Raw genomic sequence first — 24,666 nt, forward strand, 5'->3', positions numbered from 1 at the left:
CATCGCTAACATTTCTTTTATCACTTCAGTTAAATGCACTGCCATACATAAACGCTTGTCTATATAAACCACTCTTCCCATAAGACAAAGCAGAATCTTACACACAAAATGCTTTTCCAATGCCAATGTGTTTAAAAAAGTGCTATGATCAATATTTTTGCATGTAGTACAAGTATGGCAATTTTCAGTTTTACTCATTTGACTGCCTCATACATTTACCTCTCTTCATTTATGTAATTCCTTCAAATGTTTCCCTATTCTATATAAGAAATGCAAATCTTATCCTACCACCTTAGCCTCCTGTTTATTAGCAAAATCTGTCCTTGCCATGACCCTAGCTAGTCTTCGTTCCCTTTATGTACCCTCAAAAGGGCCATACTTAGTACCTTATTACACCTCTCTCTCCAATGTGTCTACTATTCATTTGCACAATTTTATACAAACAAAAAATGTTTATTGTTGACCTATTGAACTATATCAATGTAAAATTGTTACTTAGCTTCTTTTTAATGTAACTTTAACTTTATGCATGTAACCCAACATATGAGAATCGTTTTGCTATAACTGCGATTATATCAATATTGTTTAAAATTGTACTTGTTTTAAAATGTATTACTGGAGCTTTTCTCCTCGGGTCTCCACTGAAAATGGGCCACAAGCCCAGTTGGACAAACCCGGTTAACAAATGTCAATAAATAAATAAATAAATAAATAAATAAAATCTGATCAACCTTTTGTCCAACAGCATTAAACTCTGTGCAAAAACTTAAAAATGACAACCAACACAGTTTTTTATTCATGAAGACAATTCTTATTCTTTTCATGCAAATAAGGTCTGGCCTTACTTTCATTTTTTTCTTTGTTAAATAACCTTTTTTAAAGCAATCATTTAGCTCTCCATGCCGTAACCTCTTTCCAAAAATATTTTTTTTCTGGTTTTGTTCAGTGTTGTTTCTTACATGCCAAGATCACTTGCACTACTGAGAACACTAAGAGTGGTGTTCATAAACACTGGTGTGGAGTGGGGCAGGGTTGATACGCAGTATACCTGTGTGTATCAAGTCCATACCAGTCCAAAAAGATAGTACACAGTGGGGCAAGAAGACCATAGTACTCCACGCATAGAGCACATAAACAAAGTATACTGCTCCCAAGCATATCTAATTCAAAGAACCACACCCCCAATGGAGTATTAGCTGGTCCCAGCATGCAACCTATGGGAGAACAACCACATACCGACCAATGGTGCTCGGCTTCTAAGATCAGTGCTCCTCCTTCTGTTCAGCATACTGTGCTGAGCAGCATACTGGTACAGAAAAACAAACAAATAAATGTATAAAACAAACAAACAACTCAGTTGGACAACAGTAAAATCCCTTCCAGCAAAGGAGGTCCCTAAGGTGCAGGTACACATTCGACCATACACTACCTTGCCCTGCCCCCATACAGTGATGCAGGAATGCTTCCACCAATGGGATCTCATATAGCACCACAACCTCATTACCATAATATGATAATGACCCCTGGTCCACCCTCACATCTAATGCCTGCCATGCTTAATATATCACAGAGATAACGGCAGACCACAGTTTTGTGGTGTAAGGCCAAAGCCTTCTCTAACAGTTCCAAACACTTGGATACAGACTCGGCCATACCAACTTGTTAAGAGACAACTTGAGAGATGCAGCACCCAGAAGGAGACATGAAACATCTGGGTGCCTTGTCTCAACATTATCACAAGTCAGGAGGGGGGAGTCCTATTTAGGAAAGGGACTCCTCTTGTTGGAACTGATGAAGTTGTCTTTTTGCCACTTCCTTTGCTTACCCTGGTTCTTGTTAGACTAGGACTTCTTTTTAAAAGGCTGGTGAGAATTAATCTGTTTAAGAGTGGAAAATTTAGGAATATGAAACATTTTTGACACACCCTGCATAATTTACCTCTGTCATCCCAGTGTTTAGGCATCTGATTAGCTGCAGTACCAAACATGCAATCAGATTCAATGGAAGCATTCAAAATGTAATTTTTTTTAAGTAATCAGAAAATTTTTGACTGTGTAACCAAGCATACCTCCTTATCACTGACAAAGCTGCAGTTCTAGAAATAGTGTCAGACCCTACTAAGATACTCTTTAAAGCATATTTTGATATCTGAAAAACACTGGAAACAATATCTTTAACAAAAATCTTTTGCTCCGTGTCATCAGAAAACAAATTGGCAAGAAAATCACGTTTTAAACGAATAATCCATTTAAAATATTAACTACCTTAATTCACCTCTTTACACAAAGATGCAGTAAAAATCTGAAAACAGCAAGTTTTTCTTTAAATTGGTTCAAAATTATGCCTTAAATCAGAGGAAATAACAGCCGCAATTCACTCAAAATTATGACATCACGAGGCAAGGTTGACAGAAACAGCCGCAGTAAAGCAATAACTGTCCAGCCTTTCAAATATACAATCAAACAATTAGAAAAGATCATAAACCATTGAGAAAATACAATTCAGCTTACTCCAAACATGAAAATCTTGCAAAACATACAGGAAATAAAGTACTGCAAAGATGCACTTTTTTCCTTTACAAAATTCTTAAAGAACACACACACACACACACACACACACACACACACACACACACACACACACACACACACACTCTTTCTGCTATACGCAGAGATAGAAGAGGCAGAGGGAAGAATCAAATAGCCAAAGGAGATCTTATCTGAGTTCTAGAGAAAAAAGAAGCCAGGACAGACAACTTTTCAGAAGCTTAAAATGGGTCACTTTTTGTAGAAATGTCTGATTTTGCAGGACAAAACACACCCATGGCCAATGCAAAGGACAGAGCTTTATTTTTTTTCCAAAATAAAAGCTTATTATTGAATTGATTATGCTGTTTTATACAACATTTAGTTGCTTCAGATACAAAATTATTGTTTTATGCAACTATTCTAGAAAACTTATAAATTGTTTTTTGTCCTAAAATCTCAGGATTTTTGCCATTTTTTAGCTTTTTCCACAAGACACAACCGCCCAAAGAGGGACAAGGTGGTAACCCTAGTGGTAGAAAAAACTGAAGGGCTGCTGTATGTGGTTGCAAAGGACTATCCTTCTGTTATAGCTAATTGGTTGTTCACATCCACAGACTCCACACCGAGGGAGGAATCTGAAGTTCTGAGAGAATGCCAGAGAGAGGGCAGTAGGGCACTACAACCCGAATGCCAGTAAGGCAGTGTGTTTGTTGAACATTAGAAATTTATGATGACTTTTCTGGTAAAGATATTTTTGTTGAAATGTTTCAACTGTGAAGATTTGAAAGCTGCTAGAATCTATCCTGAAGAAAAAAAAAAAAAAACACGAACAGTATTGGATTCTCTAGAATTTGGTTATACTGTCTACTGAGTATGAATATGCAAAAAAAGCTGCATTTTAACAAAGTCATTGATAAATTTGCAGAAGTTAAGACACGAAAACAGAAACTGTAATGTTTTATTATACTGCAGCAAAAAAAAATCAATTTGTAGATGCAAGTTTTCTATTTTTCAAACTAGAGTAATTTAATTTTTCCTTGTCTTTACTATCATATTTTCATTTATTTTACCGGCATGATTATATATATATATGATGTTCAATGAAAGGAATTTTTCAGTTTTGTTTTCTGGTCATTATTTGTTCCACAGCATTATTACTAATGAAAACAACTGTCAAGGAGGGGTGGGGTAGTGTTAGAAAAAAAAAAATCTCAGCTCTGGGTGTCAAATATGTTAAGTATGCGTCACTCTGCACTACCACAAGACTAGAGATCAACAGTACTTATGACAGAAAGAGCATAGCCAAGGTATATTTTTCCCAAATTTGAAGCATAATCGTGGCCTTCCAGGCACTGTACTTTAGTTATGTTTAGTGGCCTGATAATAAAAAACTTAAGTTAAGTACCTTTCTTACATTAGAAAAGTAGTTAGCAATGTTCTCCTCTCCCAGTTTTGAAAAGTAACCACAACAAATGTAATAACCTTTTTATAAACACTGTTAAAAGCTCACATATTCAAATGAAGTATAAAATCTAAAAGAACTTCATTTGATTAAACAAATGCTGTCCACAGAATATATAACAAAGTGTTTTATAATTTAGCTCCAAAGGGCTTTTAAAATAGTTTTCTTAGCTGCTTCTTATTAGCAAATAAGACAGTAATGGAATTTACCACATTACTTATAGCTGCATTTTATCCAACGGTTTCTTCTTCCTTTACTCCTTCTGAGGTGAAATACTGTACATTAGTCAACAGCAACAGTTTAATGATTAGGAGAATACTGGAAGGCTCTTGATTACATACTAGGTCCTTAATTTGCATGTCAAGCTCTCCTAATCCCACCAGAAGCCTAGCAGAGTCTAATAACTTTGGATCTAACTGATTTCCCCCCTTCAAAATATTATTTTGTGCACATACTTGGGTTTCATTGTTCACAATGTGCCTAATACTTTTTAGCTTGTAAAACGATTCTGAATTATATGTATATGTATGTGTGTATATATATATATATATATATATATATAGATATATATATATCTATGGGCCTACTACTGGAGATCAAAATTACACTATTTTGAAATTCGGTAGTAGATGCCCACTAACGCGAAAGTGCACTTCACCGAAAGTGCACTTTCGCGAACACCACTAGAACGAACGGGCAATGTCCCCCACTGTGGTGCGGTAGTCACGGACCTTAGGGTTAGGGCTTGGGTTAAGGATAGTGGATAGTCCTACTAGGTATCCACTATCCTTAACCCAAGCCCTAACCCTAAAGGTCCATAACCATTCGCTCAAGTGGTGTTCACGAAAGTGTACTTTCGGTGAAGTGCACTTTTGTGTAACCGTGGGTGTACTGTTTATTTTCGAAAACGTGAGTTCGATTATATACATTAGACCCATATATATATATATATATATATATATATATATATACACACACATATATATATATATATATATATATATATATACATAAAAGAAAGATGTTACAAAGTGCTGTTCAAGTTTGTAAAGCAGTATGTTAATTTATTCCAATGTCGGTAAGCTCCCCAGCCCAATCTAAGAATTGAGATTGTTCAATAAAATATCTGGCCCAAAATTACAATATTTATGAGATGTATCTAGCTAATATTGAGCACCTTAAACTAGCTAAGCAGGAGTACCACATCTTGGAAACAAATCATTCAAGCATAAGAGAAAGGTCATTATTTTTGGAAAATACATAACACTGTTCCTGCTCCTCTACAGCACTGTTTTATAAAATATGGTTTGCTAGTAATAGTTAAGGTGTGATATGCACAGAATATTTGGACTTGAGCAAATACTGCTGGTACCCAGATATTCAAACTTAAACTGGTAAAATATTTCCTTAATGCAATTACTGAATACAAATGGGAGAAAAATACTGTGGGGGAACACTGCACGAAAACCCCAACACTTCTCATCCATTTCCATTTCTACCTTGCTAAATCAAGAGTTCATCTGTCACACATTCTGTTCTCCTGTGTACTGTACTTACAATATCATAGAACATTTTGTCTCCCAATCTGCATTTCAACAGGACTGTTCCATCTGTACCTAATTAGCCATTCATTCATTCCACAAGATGAGAACCAAGTATTCTGAGTTAAATGAGAGCCCTGTGACCCATTTGTTCCTGCTTAAGGAGATTCATTCTTCAGTGGTAAGAACTAGATGACAGACAGCAGGCCAGCTAGCGGGTGCTATGGAGCAGCCAACACCTGAGGCTGCATACCCTCAGCAGCTCTCCCAGCCATCTGAAAGCTGCCCAACACCTTGGGGAAGGGGAGCATGCATGCTACTCCTGAGCTGCTCTGTGCACACCTAAACTGCTTTTAGGAATGTGTGCTCACTAGACTGATGCTCCATGGGGCAAAAGCATACAGTGCTCCAGCAAGATATCACTGAAGTCGCAAGACAGAACCACATAACCCCCCCTCCCCCAGATGGGTGAATCACCAGTGGCTATTCATTCACATCCTCCCTGGACTATCTTGTCTACTGTACACACTGTTAATTCAATGTGGGTTGTCTGGGTCACAGTCCGGGCTTCTTCCATTTGCATCACAAGGATGGGGTAATATACTGCAGAATTTTTATTGTGATACATTCTGACTACTGGATTATCTTGAGATTAGCCTAAATAATTTTGTTGACCTTACAATGTTAAACCTTTCCATATAAACCACATTAGTTAGAACTTCACATATTTGAAGACTCTACCACCCCCCCCCCATACTCTGTTATTCTAAACAAAACTCTCCTAGGTTAAAAATCACAATTAGATGACTTTTCAGCTACTCATGAAGAATAGGAAATATATTTAATAGGATATACTAAATAATGACTGTAATGCAGCAACATTTGTTTTGCTTGAAAGGACTTTGGCATGGACTAAACAAACACAGATATGGAATAACTATTGGAAACAGAACCCTGTATAAGACTCATCCACTAAAAAAATACCTTATATAAGGATTTCTCAAAAATCTCTCTATTCTAAAGTACAAAGTATAATAGCACATGGAACAACCCATCAGAAGTAAAACTGAATTTACTTGGGTACTGGTACCAAAGAGTTTTTTAAAAAAGTTTGCCAGCCCTATCACATGGTTACATACCAGGGCATTAACAAAGGCATTTACTACCTATCATGAGACTAACATTTAATAAAGAATATGTTAATGACTGACTTGCTAAAAATAATATAAAGCACCCCAAATTCACAATATAATGTGGATACATTCACTGACTTCTTAACACAAATGTTCACAAGAAAATGTATTCCGAACAGGCCCTAAATATAAACTGCTCTTTTTCTTTAACCGAATTAATAATAATGAATCAGAAAACTAAACCTTATGGGAAGAATAGCCTGATATAAAAAAACTAGTTTAGTGCTACACAAAAAAAGGTATCCAACTGTTACAGCAAACACTGGTAACTATTCAACAAATCAATTCCATTTTTATTTTCAAGGAAGCATAATTTATCTGCTTTGATATGAAAACCACATTCTGCTTATGCAACTTTGCCTATTAAGGGTCTGTCACCAGCTTGAAGGGCAATCAAAAATGTATATAACAGCTAGAAAACTTAAATTCTTGTCACACATAACTCACCATATAACCTGGTTTGTTTTAGAGAAACAGTATTCACTGAAAGTAGCAAGCAGCAGTGAATCATGACAACTCACATATACTGAGTGTCTCTGACATTAGAAAACTTATAATACTAATATCTGGGACTATCTGGGACTATTTACTTTTGTCATAAAACAGTATGTCTGCCTGAAAGTTTGAAGTAATAATAATGTTACTCTGGTTTAGATATTTATGTTAATACTTCCCTCCTTTCTATCAAACTATTCCTGTCTTAAAACGCTAAGCATACATGTTACTTTCATCTTCATTTGACCCAAGAATGCAGCCACTGGTCAGTTTTACAAAGACCACTGATACCACAGAAAGCATACCCTTTTCACCAATACACCAGGAAAATATTTATCTACAGATGATCTGCTGATTTTCTGAAATTGCTTCAGTCTACTATTTTCTTTATATTACTTTCTTGTACCTCTAGTTTAAACAAAAACAAATTCCCTATCAGTCTACATTTTGCCAGTAAATGGTCAAATCACTAATTCAAATCCTAATATTCAAATAATGACCAATAAAGCACAAACTCAATGAGTTTTGCCTAGTGTGTCAATAATATCTAAAGCAAAAATAAATTCTGACATTATCAATCAGGATATAATCACTCAAGTACAAAAAAAAAATATTTCTCCTTTAAGTTGAAGTCAGTGCCTAGTTTTCTTCCAATGCTAATCTTTTCTTAATATTCTTATGCACCCCTTCAGCACAAATCTAGCATTGCCCAGAAACACCACATTAAATAATACAGTAAGAAAATATCAGTTGTCCAGATTTTTCACTTTACTTCTTAGCTTCATCTTAAATCCATTATTTTAGTGGATAAATCCCAAAAATATTTGGCTAGGTAGATATAGTTATTAATACATAACACACCAGGCATTGTTCTAATTAGCAGACAGTTTCTACTGTTACAAGTCTAATTATATAAATATGTTACATCACTTCAGCAACTTATTTCTTAGGGCAGTCCTTGAAGATCTGGATACTTTTAATTTTTTGAAATTAAAAAAATACTTTTGGGTTTATTACTGTATCACATTTGGTTATTTTTTCTAACCTGATATTCTATAATTTAAATATTTAAGCAGCCAGTATGATTACGATAAGCCTATGGAAGTACTTGCAACATGCATGCTGTTAGAGGAGTACTTTAATCACAGTTGCAGCAAATACAACATAACACATCAGATAAACACATAAATGAATTTACTCTTGCAAAAGATGATACCCAAACTTATTATTTACTTGCTTTAAATGCAAAGTGGTACATTTTCCATTATATTACATATATTCATAATTCCTTTGTGAGTGCCCAATTTATTCTGTTCAGGGGGGATGGAGGAGCAGGAATATGCCTGGAAGCCATGGGTTCAAGGCAGAAGCCAGTCCTGGATGAGATACTAGTCCAGTTTAGGAAGCACACATTCACTTGTTCATCACAATATATCTGCATGCAGTATGGAGATCACTAATTTCCTTAATGATATACCTAAGGGATATGGAAGGAAACAAGTACACGGAGTGAACCAATATAGAAACAGGGAGGACATGCAGATTCCTCACAAAAAGTACACCAGATGGAAATCAAACCGGACAGCCAAGAGATGTGAGGGGTCAAATCTAACCTCTGCACTTCCATATTGTATGAATGCACATTAAGGATGAATGTGCACTTCCACATTGTATGAGTGCACATTGATCCTTAACTCATTCCTTCCAGTACAGCTCTTTGGAGTGTGTAGCATTAACTCCCAGTGGGTGTGGCTTCAGTCTTTAAAAAATGAAGTTATCACCTTACAATTCTAACAGATACTCATTGACGGAGGTCAAATATCAATTCAATTGTATTTACCATCACGTATGCTTCAAGAGAAAATATTATGATACCTTGTATGTAGCATGGTTTTGGCATTATTAATGCAGACATGAACAAGTAATATTTGACGCCTAGAGGTGCAATAGAAGGTAACTGCAGAAATGCCTGGAGGGGCAGCTGGCTGTAGTGAGTTAATAACAAACACGAAATGTGGTTTCTGATACTGATACTGATGTAAAAAATAATTATTCTTTTCAACTAGATAACTGCTGGAAAGAAAATATGCTAAAAATTACCAAATTAAATAGTATCACAGGGTGCCTCTTACTCTCCAAAGACTTTTTACAATGTGTACTAACCCAAATTTAACCTGTGGGATGGTATGGTCAAAATAATGTTGCTAAGAGGAAGTGCATCATTTGTTCATGCTCTGGAACTTCTTCCTTTTGACAGAAAGTGAAATGTACTATCAGATCCTCTGCACTAATAATTTGCTGCTTTCTAAAGTTTTTTTTTTTTATTTTCCTTAATGTGTTTTTTTTTTGTACCAGTACCTAAAATTAAAAAAATCCTTCCCAAAGACTACCTCTTAGTTACAGTCCACAAAAAAAAAAACATAGTTCATTGAGAAACAAATATACTACAAGGGATAACTGTCTAATAATGTTAGAATGGGTGCAGATTACAGAAATAAAAAATAAATACGTTACAGATTCAATCTAATGTGGCGATCCAAGATCTTGAAACTAGATGTAGACTAAGCTGAGTTTTATACTGGAATCAGTGGAATGATTTCATTTCGTTTGTTGTTCTACTGTTGTGCGATATTAAAAGTACTTAAAATGGGCTATTCAAGTTTACAAGCACTTTTCCTACCCTGTAAATACAATTATCTCTAGAATCAGGCTGCAAAAAAATGGAAGTTATATACTTACCATAACGCCAGCTCTTTTTCATCAAAATCTATCTGCTATGACACGGGCTTTTAAGCTACCCCTCAGATCTGATCTGGCCCATTCACTAGTGCTCTAGTGTCGCAAGCTCTTAAAACTTTCCCATAATCTCCTGTAAACCTCCCTTTCAGATCAAGTTTGCAGCTTGGTAACTACATTAACCAGGAAAACAGCAATAAGTTACTGAACAAGAACAGAAATATGTCAATTTGGATGGGGGATGGAAGGAGGAATGTTGTATCAGATGGACTTGGGTGAACAGGATCCAGCATTAAGGTAAGTGCATGACTTCTGTATTGGATTTCACCTGTCCATCAAATCCAACAGTTGGGGCAGAATCCCAAGTTACCTGAAATCACAGGTAGAATTTATGACATAATACCTCTGAGAACTGAAGCATCAAACACAACTGTGTTTCTGGAGAGAATGTCCAGTTTAAAATGTATGGAAAAGGTGTGCATTGCAGACCATGTGACATTTAATGAAGGAGGTTCCTGAAAAGGCCAATGGAGTTGTCAAACAGCTTATGGAAAAAGCTTTAGGCTTTGAATATAAGGTCCTGATGTTGCTAGAACACACATGAGATACAATCTGATACACATCTGAACAGTACTTGTTTAGTAACTAAAGATACAAACTGTGTCCTTTCTGAAGGATTGGTTTTGTAGCAGTAGAATTTGAGCTGCCTGTGGACAACTAAGATATGTAGTAGGTACTCTCCTCTGATGGCATAACTTGGAAATAACACTGAAATGTTAATAGACTGGTTAATATTGTTTTTGGAAGCTACCTTGGGAATAAAAGATGGGTTGCTTCTTAACAAGATTAAACAACATTAATTAATAAATTAAAAGTACTTAAAATGGGCCTTTCAAGTTTACAAGTACGTTTCCTCCCCGGTAAATACAGTTAATAATTAATTAACAAGATTAAGATTTAAAGATTAAAGGGTAATTTACATATATCCCATGTTGCCTCTGTTTCAAGAGGTTTAAGGTATCACACAGTGGAAAGTCTGGCTTTGCTAGATTTTTCTTTCTGTGTTTTTAACCACTTGGTTTTCCTGTGTGACCCTTTTAAACATTGTTTTAGTTTGTTAGTTGGGATATTTTGTAGACACCCTTTGGTTTATGGATATCAGTTGAGTATGACTACCCTGTGTTTCTAAAAAACAAACATTCCTTTTATGCTATGCTGATGATGTCATAAGAAGGCAAAAACATGCATGTCCACAGCTAGAGTGGTTTGGCTTTATTAGCCTGAAATTGTCCATAAAAAGACTTAAAATTAAAAGTAAAAGAAATAAGTCATGGGCATTCAGAATTGCCATTTAGCTGAAACACCCGATATCCTTAAAGGGTAATTTGCATATATACCATGTTACCTCTGATTCAAGAGGTTTAAGGTATCACACAGTGGAAATTCTGGCTTTGCTAGATTTTGCTTTTGGTCTTCTTAACAAGATTCTATCCCTAAGAAAGATTAACTATGGTGGAGAGAAAGACAGGCCATGTAGTTCTATAATTATTCTAGCTGGTATAATAGCCTTTAGAAAAAAAATGTTTTCCACGATAAAGTACTTCAGGGTTGCTGCAGGAGATGGATTGAAGGGTGGCTTTATTAGTGCTTCCAGGACCAAATTCAAATCCTAGGGTGGGAAAGTAAAGAAGGAATACTCCTTCAAGGAAAGCCTTGCACAGTTTATGAGAGGCCAAAGTGATGTTTTACAATCCAGGGTGGTAAATGGAAATGGCAGCTAACTGCGCTTTGACAGCAGAGAAGCTGGAACCAGCTGCAAACATTGAAAACAGAAACTGTGCATCAGCCACAACAGAAACTGAATACGGATCAAACATTTGGCTAGCAGCTCAGATTGAGAAACTTTTCCATCTACTCCTATATGTCTTTTGAGCAGATTCTTTCTAAAAAGTGAATACAATGTGGACTCCATTAGTTGTGAACATTTTGTGAATAAAGCCAAAACACGAACTAAGTCCCAACAACCAAAAAGAAGAAAGCAGTAAGCACCGTGGTAGTCCAATGAACCTCTCCAAGCTGCAACTGTTGATAAATCCTTTATTAAACACGAACAACACAATGAGGTAAACAAAACACTAATAAATCAAGCGCTTTCGCCTGCATAGATATCAGGCTTTTTCAAGATTCACATTTTGTGAATAACATACACTGAAGAATTCCCAAGTGAAATTTGACATACTGGACCACAATAACTGTGCTGCCATAACGTCCAGTACTGTTACAACCAGCGCTGCAGGAGTGTTCTATTTATGATAAACAATCCACACTGAATGCTGAAGGGGGAACAGTCTTTCTGAAGTGACACACACACTTAACATGAAGTTGTGTCCAGGTGGCATTCAATGAAAGTAATTTGTTGTGAGGGCTGAAAGTGTGACTTTTGATAGTTTATGAAAATATTTAAAGACAGTCAGAGCTGTACAAAGTAGTCCTGGTTGTAAGTAAGGAATTCTTGGATGTTGTAGCTAGAAGCCAACTGTCTAAGTACAGAAATACAACCATCCCTTTAAGCCACAAGTAGGCTGTGACCACAACCGTGCACTTCATGAAGACTGAGGGGGCTGTGGTGAGACCAAAGGGCAAGGCTCTGAACTGGTAATAATTGATACCCCTCTGAAAGCACAGGAACCTCCTGGACTACTTTGTGATTTTTACATGGAGATGCATGTCCCAGAGGTCTACAGAGCACAGCCAGTCATTTTTTTTTTATTTAGGTAAACATCACTGGCACCATGACCATTGTGAATGCGGTCTTCCTTACGAACAGGTTTAGCTCATAGAGGCCCATAAGTGATCTGATGTCCTTGCTCTTCTTTGGAACCAAAATGAGTCTTGAATAAACTCTTGGCCTTTTCTGGTCTGGTGAGACCTCTTTGTGGTCCTTTTTTGAAGGACAGACACCTCTTGAATAGCTGCTTGCAACTGGTGGGGTGAAACATTTGGCAATGGTGTCTTCTGCAGTGTTTGCCTTAAAAAAATGGTATTGTCTCCCATCTGGATATAATTTCTTGCACCCATTAGTCCTGGATGGCCATCCATGCAGCTAAATGCTTAAATAATCACCTCTCCCCCAGAGTGCCTCCAGAAATGAGCAGCTGGGCAAGCCTTCAGAGGTGCTGGTTTGGTCTTGTTGAGAGGGGTTCTCTGAATGCCTGGTTTTACAGACCCCTCTGACAACATGGTTGTCATCCATTAAAGGGGTCACCTCTGCAGCCCTGTTAAAGAGGGACTTAAAGGGTTGATGCTGGGATCTCCTGAACTACAGGGATTTGGAACCCTTCTAATTCCTACTAAGGATCTCACGGGGTTCTCAAATTTGACACCTATGGCAGACAGCATCTGCTCATACTGCTGAAACCTCAACAGCTATTTCTTTAATTGTTGATCAAAAGAGTGAAGGCCCATCAAAAGGGAAGGTGGCAAAAGATTCTTTAAAGTTGTCTGCAAAGTCACACAGCTGGGGTCAGGCATGGCGCTGGAAAGTTATTCCAGTGCCTGCTGCCCTGGCTTGCACTCTGGCTGAGTGCCCTGCACTCATCACTTAATTTATCAGCACAAAGCTGCTGGGTTTCTTGTATGCATTTCTTACAAAACCTACTGAAGTGGACTTTTTTTTTTTTACTCAGTCTATATACTCCAAATATACCAACATTTTGGAAAAAGGAATGCTTGTAAAATATTCTATTCCCTGCATCTTCTGATCAAACAGTTGGTATATATACAAGTAAAAAGGGTAGGGTACAGAAGTTCAGAGGACTTGCCACTCTACAAAAAATGTTTATCGTACAATATTTTACTTTACTTTAAATATAGATTTCATTATTGGCAATAAAATGTATTGTGTGATATTCTGGGCATTATGTTATGAACAACGATAAAAGTGAGTTATAAGAAATAAAAGTTATCAGAGAGTACAAGGCATAAGGGATAATATGGAACATACGAACAAATTAATGCACGTTACTTCAAAGGTATTATTAGTAAGCAAAGCAAGGAAAAACATGCCCAATGTCCTGACTCAGGAGGTTGTCTCAAGGCATCAATTATGGGGCTAACTTCCGTAACCAAAAAAATAAGTTATTTCCTGGGCATTGTGACAGCTATCAGTATCTAATTTGTCAAAGACAGCTGGAGTAGAATTACTGTAAGGAATGGAACTGTTGCATCAACTCTGGGAAAACAATCAAAGGGTAGGGCATTTTCTAAGACACAGTCCTCATCTGATGGCATTTTCTGCCTTCCCTATTTCAAAAGTCTCTCTTCTTCATATCTCTAATTTATTCCTAAAATAAGCTGCATCATATTTATTTTAATAACTGTACCACTAGCACTGCAATATACCTGCTTACTTTTTTGCAGCCTTTTGCAAGTTTTTATCTAGTCCTATATCTTTGATTTATTCTTGAAATAAGCTACATTACTTTTGTTTTAGTAACTGTACCACTAAGCAGTACAATACACTGGCCTACTTTCTTTCAACTTTTTACAACTCTATATCTAATTCTGGGTCTCCCTTTGAAAGAGACCACTGTGTCCCAGAGGGACTGCTTAGACACCAAAATACAAACAAATAAAAAATAAAGATAAATGCACTTTCTTACTACCAGTATTTTGCTTTCCCTACTAGAATATCTTTAAACAAAGTTAAAAAGTGATACCACTTACCCATTTTCACATCACAGTAAACAAGTGCAACACCTGTAAAGACGCTGTGTTCCTTGCCACTCAGTCTATGATTAAAAAAAAAACCATCATTATTACAAACATTCTCATTAATTATACAAGTACATATGAGGTATTTATTTCACCATTTTTAAATATTCTACTTATCCTGCTCGGAGTCATGGAAGATATGGAAACTGACTCTGCAAGCAAAAGATGCAAGGTAAGGAATAAGCATTGCAGGGGACATCACCCAGCTGCAAGGTGCCTGCCTATACCCTACACACCTACACTGACACACACACCTACACAGACACAGACATAGACACACACACAGACACACATACCTCTCTACAGGCAAATAAATGTTATTGCCAATTAAGCCACATACACGTCCAACTGGGGAACAAAGAGCTTAGAGTCAGCAGCACTTATTTCTCCATCAACAAGTATAATTATCACCAATTATAAAACTGTAATGCAATTATTTTTAGAAAACAACACAAAGACAGAGTTAATTAAAAAATACTATATATATCTAAGAAAGTTTCCTGTAGCACATAAAGCTCACAGCTCTGATAAATGTCTGGAAGACAAATGTTAACTTTTTTCAGCAATACACTGTCACAGATGTTTCCCAACTACTCTTATCAAGCCAATACATATGGCAAGATGATATTTACTTATTTATCTTTTTATTTATTTTCATCTGATAAGTTGGAGAGTTTGACTGAGCACAGCCAATTTTGAGCGCAGGCCCAGACAGGACATTTTTGAGAAGGAAAATTAACAGTGCAGCCTGATTATTTTAAAATGTCTAGCAAACTTTAGCTTCTCAAGGACACAGAGGACAGAGGCAAGGAGTCCACTTGTGCAGCTGATTACCAAAGTTCTGGAATGAGCTCAGATCATTGGAAGAGATATTCTGTAAGTAACAGGATGAAGTGGCTGATGGCCAGCTCTCCTAACACGCAACATTCAAATGCAGGTAAGAAGCAGCATGAAGGGACGTTTTTATATTATTTATGCATTTATCTCTCTACATACACATTACATGTGTGGGTATAGTTATACATATATCCATATAGCTATATCTATAGATTAAACCAAATGGTAAAAAGGTCACACAAACAAACCATTCAGTTTTTCTTGTAATTTTTACTGGGCTTGTCTGTGTGACACTTTTACCCTTTGGTTTTGATGGTAGTTGGGATATTTTGCAGGCTCCTTAATGTTTATGGGTATCAGCTGGGTTTAAAGACCCTGTGTTTCTGAAGTAAAACCAACTATCTACTTATGCTGTGCTGATGAGGTAATAAAAAAGGCTGAAACATGCATGTCCACAATAGTGGGGTTTGCCTTTATAGGTCTGAATGTAGGCATGAAGACTTAAACATTAAAAAGTGAAAGGTCATTGGCACAGGAACATAGGAGATACTAGGTTAATGGCCCTGAGGCCCTTATAAGCCTAGCCAAATTTTATTTCCCTCTTTTAATGGTGCTATTAGTAGACCTGATTCAACACCTGCTGCCCCTGTCCAGGAAAAAAGGATCCGTGAGGGGCTCTGTTTTACTACGACTGGAAGCTTATTTCAGAGTAGGGCAGCCTCTGGGAGATGAACCCGTCTCTCCAGCAGGTCCTGTTAATACTGCTTCTCATGTTGAGGTTGCTAGAGCTGGTGCAGTGCGTACCATTTGTCTTGCTAACATGTAGCATTTCCATCAGGGCAAGATCTGTAGCTGCCCTATAGGCTAGGCAGAGGCCACCCCTGAGTAGTCTGTACGACACAGAATATAGTGATAGGGATTTTAATCTATCAGTATACGGACAGGTGTTGGACACCTCAATTTTCTTTGTAAGGTACTTCTGAGGTCTTTCCAATTGTTGGAGGTGCCTCGCAACGTACATACCAAAGGGTGCATTGTACTCTATATATAATTAGTCTTATAAGGGAGGATTACAGGGGGTTATAACCTCTTTTTTACTGGAGGCAATGCCCTTATTGATGAGATAGGAAATGTAGAAGGCTTTCCTTACCTCTGTAGAAACATGATAGCCAAAGTAGAGGTTGCTGTCAACCAGTGTGCCCAGATCTCTTACCATGGATTGGTTACTTAAGGTGGTGTTGTTAATATGGTACTTTGCAGGGACCCCTCTCTTGTCGAATGGGATGATGATGCACTTTTTAGTGTTTAACTTGAGCTGTGACTTTGGCACTAATCGGTTTGAATAAGACCTTAGTGGAGGGTGTCAATATCACTAGGGGATTCAATGATTGCACCCAGTTTGCAGTCATCTGTAAACGCTGTTAGCCACATACCGTTTTTTTTTGTGCCTGCACTTCTGAAAAGTGAATTCCAAACAACAGGGGCCCCAGCACTAAGCCCTGTGGTACTCCACTGGTTACTGGTATGAAGGTGGATGAACAGTCCTCTATTTTAACTGTGTGCATTCTACTGGTGAGCCAGTTTGCAACCTACCTGACTATATCTGGTTTACATTCAGCTGGGCAAGTTTATCAATGATGCCTGAGTGGGGAATGGTGGTGAAGGCCTTCGCTAGGTATAAACAGGCAACATGCACAGTTTTGCCTTCATCCAGAGATTTGTTGACTGTTACGAAGAAGTACACCAAGTTTAGTAGGCACAATCTCCCTTTGATGAAACCAAACCGGGTGAGTCTAGTGTTTGGAAATCTCCTATATCCTTGTCAAGATCCATGATGATCCTCTCCATGGGCTTACATATGACGCTGGTCAGACTTATGGGTCTGTAATTCCCAGGGTAAGCAGAGGAACCTCCATGTGTAAGGGGATAACAGTGGTAGTTTTCCAATCTGCAGGAACATACCCAGTGCTTAGACTGTGGTTAAAGAGGGTACTCAGAAGTACAGATAACTCTTGCTTCAAGCAATTCAGGATGCAGCCAAGGATGTTGTCCGGTCCCATAAAGGCCGTATTTTTAGCCTTGGAAAGGGCATTAAGGTCCTGTTCCTTAGTGATTTCTGGAGGGGGGCATGGAATAGGGATGTCTTGTGGTATACTGGGCGGAGACAGGGGAAAAAGTTCTTACTGAAACTCATCTGCCAGCAGATTCAGTATATGTTGTGCCATTTAGAAGTTATGTGCAAATCTGGCATTTTCCTTTGAGGATGCAGACGTATCCAAAGAATGCCTTATAGTTTACCCTTGGCTAGGGTGGCCAATTTAGATTCATAGTCATCTTTGGATTTTTCACTAGGTGTCTTACTTGTTTATTTAGGCTGAGGAGGGAGTACTTTGAGTTTGAGGACCATATATTACTGCTTTTAGAAAGCAGTTTCTTTCTCCTGTTATATAGCCTGTTTATGGCAGACGTCCACCATGCAGGTCTGTTCTTACGCAAGGAATTTACTTTTATCCTGTCAGGTACAGCTGAGTTGATGCAGTTCTGAAGGTGTTTACATAAGGCTTTGGTATAAACCTTGGCATAGATATCCTTGTCATTAGTAGGGGTAGGGGCTATAAAACTAGTAATATCATCTTGTAAGAGATTATAGTTTGCTTTGGAGACATTTTTAGTCTAGTTTCAGCTGGCAGAGGGTCAGACTCTATTGTTACTTCTAGTATGACTGACGTATGATCAGATTTCACTAGAGATGACTGTACACTAGGGGTGGTGCAATGATCACTCATGTTCATAAGTACTAGATCCAGAATGTTTGAACCCTTAGTGGGGGTGTCCACCAACTAGTCCAGGGCATTAAAGTTTAGAAAATTCAAGACCTTCTGGGTGAATGCGTTGGTACAGGTGTAGTTAGAACAATTTATTGATGTGTAGTTGAAGTCTCCCAAAACCAGGGTATTTAGTGGTATACTGAGGGACTACAGAAAGTCCAGGTAGGCATTGTGAGTGCCCTGGTTCATGGAGGGGGTCCTATAACTGGCAATATTTTGGAGAGGAGTTTTACCTACAGAGAGTTGTACCTGGAGTAGTTCGAGGGACTCATTTACTACCAATCTGGAGGAGTATTTGTCTAAAAATCTGATACTCCTCCTCCTTTGGATTTCCAGCTCTCATTTGATGGTCTGAGCAAGTGGAAGGTGCTGTAACCCAGTATGCCTGGGGTACTTTCTGCAGCTTTGAACCAGGTTTCTGGGACAGCATAGATGTCAGCATCTTTCAAGGTGAGGGCAGCTTGCCATGAGTGCAGTTTTAGGTTTAGACTCCTAGTGTTTATCAGCATGACCCTGAATAATTTATGTTAGAAATTTTGTACTTATGGCATTGCCTAAAAAAGGCACTGGGGGTATGCAAGAGGCTTTGCCAGAAGACGAAATGCTAGTGGTGACAGGCAAAGCATCGCGGTTTATCAATCATATCATTCCAGGCTGACAGGAACTGGATCCCCTTAGAATGACACCAGAAACTAAGCCAATTATTGAAGTCAGATATCTTTGCTTGTATTGCAGCATCATCCTAGGTGAAGGTAGTATGTTGCTTAAGGCTAGGGACATACTTGCCTAGGACACAATCAGAAAGCTCCGTCATGCCTCTCCTCATTACAGTCCAGAGAGGTAGGTCTCAAGTCGTTCACACCAACATGTACTATGACAGAGTCATAACAGTACTTGCTTCTGAGAGACTTGAGTACATGTGTGATGTTCCAGATCCTGGCACTTAACAGATGGCTAACTATGACCTTCTCTTTATCCAGCCTGCTGAGTGGTACACCAGTGTATCTCACAACAGAATCACCTATGACTAGTATATCTGGTTTTGTGTTGCACCTTAATGGCTTTGTGAGACACTGGCATATGTGTTTTCATGTATACTCTGTTTATCTGCAAGTGAACTATGTGTGTGTTTGGGAGGTCTCTGAGCTATGGGTAGGTTTTTAGAGAGGACCCCACATATGTGGGGTTATGTGCTTGTTGTGCTGTAGGTGAGGGTAGTGAGATATGAGTGCTGACAACCTGCTTAGGGTCAGGTATATCGACTGGTGAGTGAGGGAGCGTTGATTCTGTTTTTTTATATACATATATGAAACTCTTGCATACGGAGCTGGAGTATAGTAAAAGAAGTATGCTGTCAGTGTACATGAGGCAAATGCTACATTGCCTCAGGATGCCTAATTTGACCAGGTAGGTAGGAGAAATGGTGGGATATTGTCCTTCCATAGTGCAAGGTAAAAGGTGTGGTCAGTAACAGGGATTGGCCAGAAATGACCAGTTGGGGATTCTGTGAGAGGGTAGTCTACTAGTATAGATGAGAAGAACTAGACAGGGTAGTTCAGAGGCTGTACTGTTCTGCAGACCAATAGGGAAGCACAACAATCAAACTGTCCCACTGGAGAACAGACCACGACTAAAGGAAAATTTAATTCTCCTATAGCCGCCAACAATAATCCCAACTGCTCGTTAGTATGCAATAGTGCATGGCTGTGCATTTCTCGCAAACAAGGCACTTTTAAAATAAAAGAAAAAAACCTTACTAGTCAGCAAAAAACCTTACTGGTCAGCAAAATACCCAATCAAAAGCTCAGAACATAGCGCTAGACCAATAAGCTTCAACAGACGGATCTCTAGCCACACACTTACTGCCACAAGGGTGCAGAGGGCCCTCTCCAGAAAAAGTTTGCTGGGGATTAGTGCTAAATTCAAATACAAGCAGATCTAGACACAACAGAATGTGTGGCTAGTCTATGCTACACAGTGCAATTGCCCAGAACACAAGTTAAATGCAGAGGGTGAAAACAGGCAAAACTTACAGTAAAAATGCAGAAATAAATCAGGCAAAACAGTGATAATAGTTAGTAAGTGCAGAAATACAAGCAATAATGGTCTTATCTTTAGTTGTAAGTCTCAGAGGGAGATAGCACAGTACTGGCTGGTTGCCTGTTTCAGTGAAGCTTGGTTTAAATAAGCATTCAGAACCATGCAGCCGAAATACTTGCTCCCGGATTCACTATCCTTCTGTGCTGGACTAGCTTAGTCCTGCACGAAAGCGGCCGTTTAGGAGCATGACAGCAGCATGCCATGCATATTAATGAAGGCGTGCTGCCTGAGCTCCTAAACTTACATGGAGAGTGTACAAATGCAGGGGGTGTGTCTGAGAGCAGAGCTCTCAGAATATACACACGTCCCTGAAATGAAGAACAGCAGAGTACTAATAAAAGAATGAGCGAGACTGCTCATAGGTGTTTGCATACCCCCAGCAACATCCCCCCACGTTTACAAGAGCAATAGTTAAAACATCAAATCTAAAGATCTGTTTTTTTATGAACCAGATTAAATTTAACCGTAGGTGCACAGGTTTGCCCATCACTTAGCTATGGTTAATGCAGCTTAAATGGCACAAGGGGATAAAAAGCAAGATATATGCAGATGAAGCAGTACAGCAACAATGTAGTGGGCAGAGCATTCGCGTTACGAGCAGTCATTCCCACTTCAAGTCCCACTCTCGTACATTCCATTTTCCATGCAAAATCACTTTATGACCAATAATTTTGGTTGCATAACCTACTAAATAACATATATTTGTGAATTGGAGTACTGCATTAAATGCAGATGTGAGGTGTCATTGTCATAATGTTGCAAAGTCCACAGATAATCACAAGTGCCCCATACAGTATATGTACACAGGAATCAGGGATACAAACGCTAGGTAAAATGTGTAATGAATGTTAACTCCATACAGTTTCCAAATCCACCACCTTCCCAAGAACCAGTATACATTACTGTCTAAATCTGTGTGGTGGTAAGCGGGAATAAGCACTAGTAAGCACTATTAAGCAGTAGTAAGCGGGAGTAAGCATATGTAAGCAGTACTAAGCGAGGGTAAGCAATGCACAGGTTAAGCAATACTGAAGCGAACTCTCTGTAAGCATATTTAACCGGAGGTTAACATTGCTTACCTTTGCGCAAACCCGCTTACAATTGCTTAAAAGTGCCTTAATCACTATGTATGCATCAGCCGCTGTTCTGACCAGAAACAAAATAAACAGCCTTTGCAGGTCCTGAATCCAGGACCCTGTATACTATAGCCACAGTAGTTGACCACTAAAGCCATCACAGCAGTACATAAGACTTGAGGTATCATCAAACAGATCCTCACTATAGGGACTTCAAACTGAACATGTGAAAGGAATCTATATACAGTTTTACGTTGTATAACCTACTACATAACATAAATATGTGAACTGGAGTACTGCTTTAATCCCAGATGTGAGGTGTCATTGTAATGTTGTTGTGTCTTTCGGCTTTTCCTGGTTAGGGGTCGCCACAGCGGGACTCTGGTCTGCTAATGTTTGGCAGTAGATTTTTACATGCCGAGTTGTCAGCCCTGACGCATGAATTGTCATTGTAATAAAGTGGTGAAATCTCCTAATAAACACAAGGACCCCATACAGTGTACGAGTCATGAATCATGGATACCAAACACATACATAACATGTAATGAATAATAAATCAATGCTAAAAAGCAAATATAATACAACTTAAATATTAAAAAATGCTAAGCATTGCAGAGCCCAGCTTAGTAGGTGTAAGCAATGTGTAGACCAGCTAACTCAGTCTGCCCACTGATATACCCCTTCAAGGAATGCCAACCTTAAGTAAGCAGGTTTGCCCATAGCTTAGCCTTTTCAAAACTGTCCAATCACGGCAAAGTGTGGGAAATCAGCCCTATGCCAACCTGAAGCGGCGAAAGGGGGATTTCTTGGATCAGTGGAAACAAGAGGCTAGGAGGACAGGGAAGGTCCCAGCCATGTGTAAGTATCAGTCCACTACCTGTTTAATAATTGCCAGCTCATGTATATTATGGATAGGTATGGCTACATATTCCTCTTTTGTCCTTCACAGCGGCAAGTGAGCAGGCTACGAACCAGGAGGCCCATGGAGGTCGCTTGGAGTGGTTGCGACGCGAGGCAGGTTAATAATACTCTTGTATGTACTGTCATAGAAAATAAATCTAATAGTAGTAGTAAGTTAGTTGCCTGTATAAAACCTGTATTGTTTAAGGTATGTATTGCATACACCAGAGAATATGGCAGGAAGAGTCTCATATAGGCTGTATGTAAATAAAAGCATAATAGCTTGACAATAAAGGTCTAATTGCTGGACTGCATGTATTTACTCTGGTTTCAGATGGTAATGTAGATTTGCAATCACTTAACAGTACTGTTGTATTAAGCACGGTTACCCACACTGTGCAACATAAACAAAATGTGTAGGAACGTCTGTATATGACTGGTGTAATCCCAAGAGGTCATACAGTACAACTGAGAGAGACATAGACAGAAAGACAGACAACAAATTCCAAATAGTACACTCAACTGAGACGTGAACTGTTGTATTTTTAGCACACACAGCCATAGTTCGAATCCTGGGAGTGGTAGTAGGCTGCATACAGAATCATACCCCACAACTGTACAGATATGTCCAGAATGTCCAGTATATTGGCCCATATCTGCTGCCTGTCACCCTGTCCTCCTGGGAAATCAGTGGGATGATCCCAGATGTTTAGGCAGCAAACAAGAAATACAACTGATTGTCAAACATCTGTGAGAACAAACCTGTCACTCTAGCAACTCCCCAAAATGTTATGAGAGTAATAAGCCAGGTATGTACCATCTACACCCCATGTTGTCAAGCTATGACCAGTGTGTGTATATAGTAACAGAGTGAAATGTATGGGCATAATACTAATGTGGAATCTGGTAATTTGTGTGGCAACATTCAGGTAGTGCTAGCAAATATTGCTCCCACAAGTCTGTCAGATACGAACACTGTGCCTAGAAATAAAAGGTTGATACCCTGTGTGGCACTGTATGGCATTATGTGTATTGCAGTTGCTCTGAATAATAAGGTATCACTCATCACTGTCACCCACACTGTGCTACATAATATAACTGTCTAAGAAATTCTGTATAAGAGTGTTGTAATTCACTAAAGGATTAAGGAGGGCAACAGTCAAAATATGTCCCGGTTCAGCTGCATGTGGTCAAGGCATGCCCAGAGTCTGTGCAAAAAGACATGGACAGGTATGTGCATAACATCAATCTGGAATCTGGGAGTATGTGTAGAAACAGTTAGTTAGTGTTAACAAACAATTCCTCCAGGTATACCAGCTAAGAGGTGTATACTGCAGGTAAAACCAGTTCATGTACACAGTTGTCAACAGCCATACCAATGTCCAAAGTAAGGCAATAGGGTAGTGTACTAATACTTGTAAGGTACAGATAACAGCGCTAACTAGAAACGTAATGCGAACTACAGGAATATACTAGTTGTTAACTGACATCTCCCCCCCCACCATATCTGCAACAGTAAACTAAATAATCAACTCAATTGGTATGTGCTGACTTAACTGTAATGTTGTGACATATGTCCTATTGTTTGATAACTATTTAAATCTGTTTCTATGCATGTGCTATGTTGAAATACTCCTACATTGGTGGCATGGTGCCATCAATGTACCTGCCTGCTGTTGTAATTACCACTGTGGTCCCACATATGCATGTGTTCTATTTGCTATGCAACTGTTCCCTATCTGGTGTCTGGGTTAATGGGAATATCTATGCATGCTGTTATACCTAATCCTGGAATGTGTTGACTATTACTAACCCACACAGGTTGATAAAACATAAACACCATAGCAAGTATGGGAATGCAGGTCCCAGCGGACCCACCTGTTCCACCTCAACTGGCCGTGGCACCGAGCACCAGCACGTCTGGGGCCCAACCCGGGACCTCCTTGTTCATTGGTCCTGCACCACCTTCAGGTGGAACCACTTAATAGGATGGAGATGTGCTACGCCAGCTCAAGGGCAACGTGTTGCAACTAGAGGGTCAGCCTGGCTCTCCAACTCAGCCCCCAGCACAGCCATCTTCGGGGCTGTGAGGGTGCAGTGGTGACTGCCTATGGGCGGGGACCTCAGTCCCACTGTTTCCACTAGGGGGCTCATGGGTTTCCGATTTCCCAACACCCCTCCCCATCAAGGTGTTTCC

General features: G+C 38.8%; 1 protein-coding gene across 5 annotated transcripts in view; it reads right to left on the bottom strand.

Annotated features, from left to right (window-relative positions):
* The window catches only part of ASMTL (acetylserotonin O-methyltransferase like), a 1,454,724-nt gene that overhangs the window by 784,559 nt on the left and 645,499 nt on the right, over positions 1-24,666 (bottom strand). For all 5 annotated transcript variants that reach the window (XM_044072474.1, XM_044072476.1, XM_044072473.1 and 2 more), the window contains one exon: positions 14,681-14,745. In XM_044072474.1, the coding sequence (XP_043928409.1) occupies positions 14,681-14,745 (65 nt within the window). The remainder of the gene's footprint in view (positions 1-14,680; positions 14,746-24,666) is intronic.

The sequence above is a fragment of the Protopterus annectens genome, chromosome 5.part0, assembly GCF_019279795.1.
Source record: "Protopterus annectens isolate FY-2018-M chromosome 5.part0, PAN1.0, whole genome shotgun sequence".
NCBI classification, from domain to species: Eukaryota; Metazoa; Chordata; order Ceratodontiformes; family Protopteridae; genus Protopterus; species Protopterus annectens.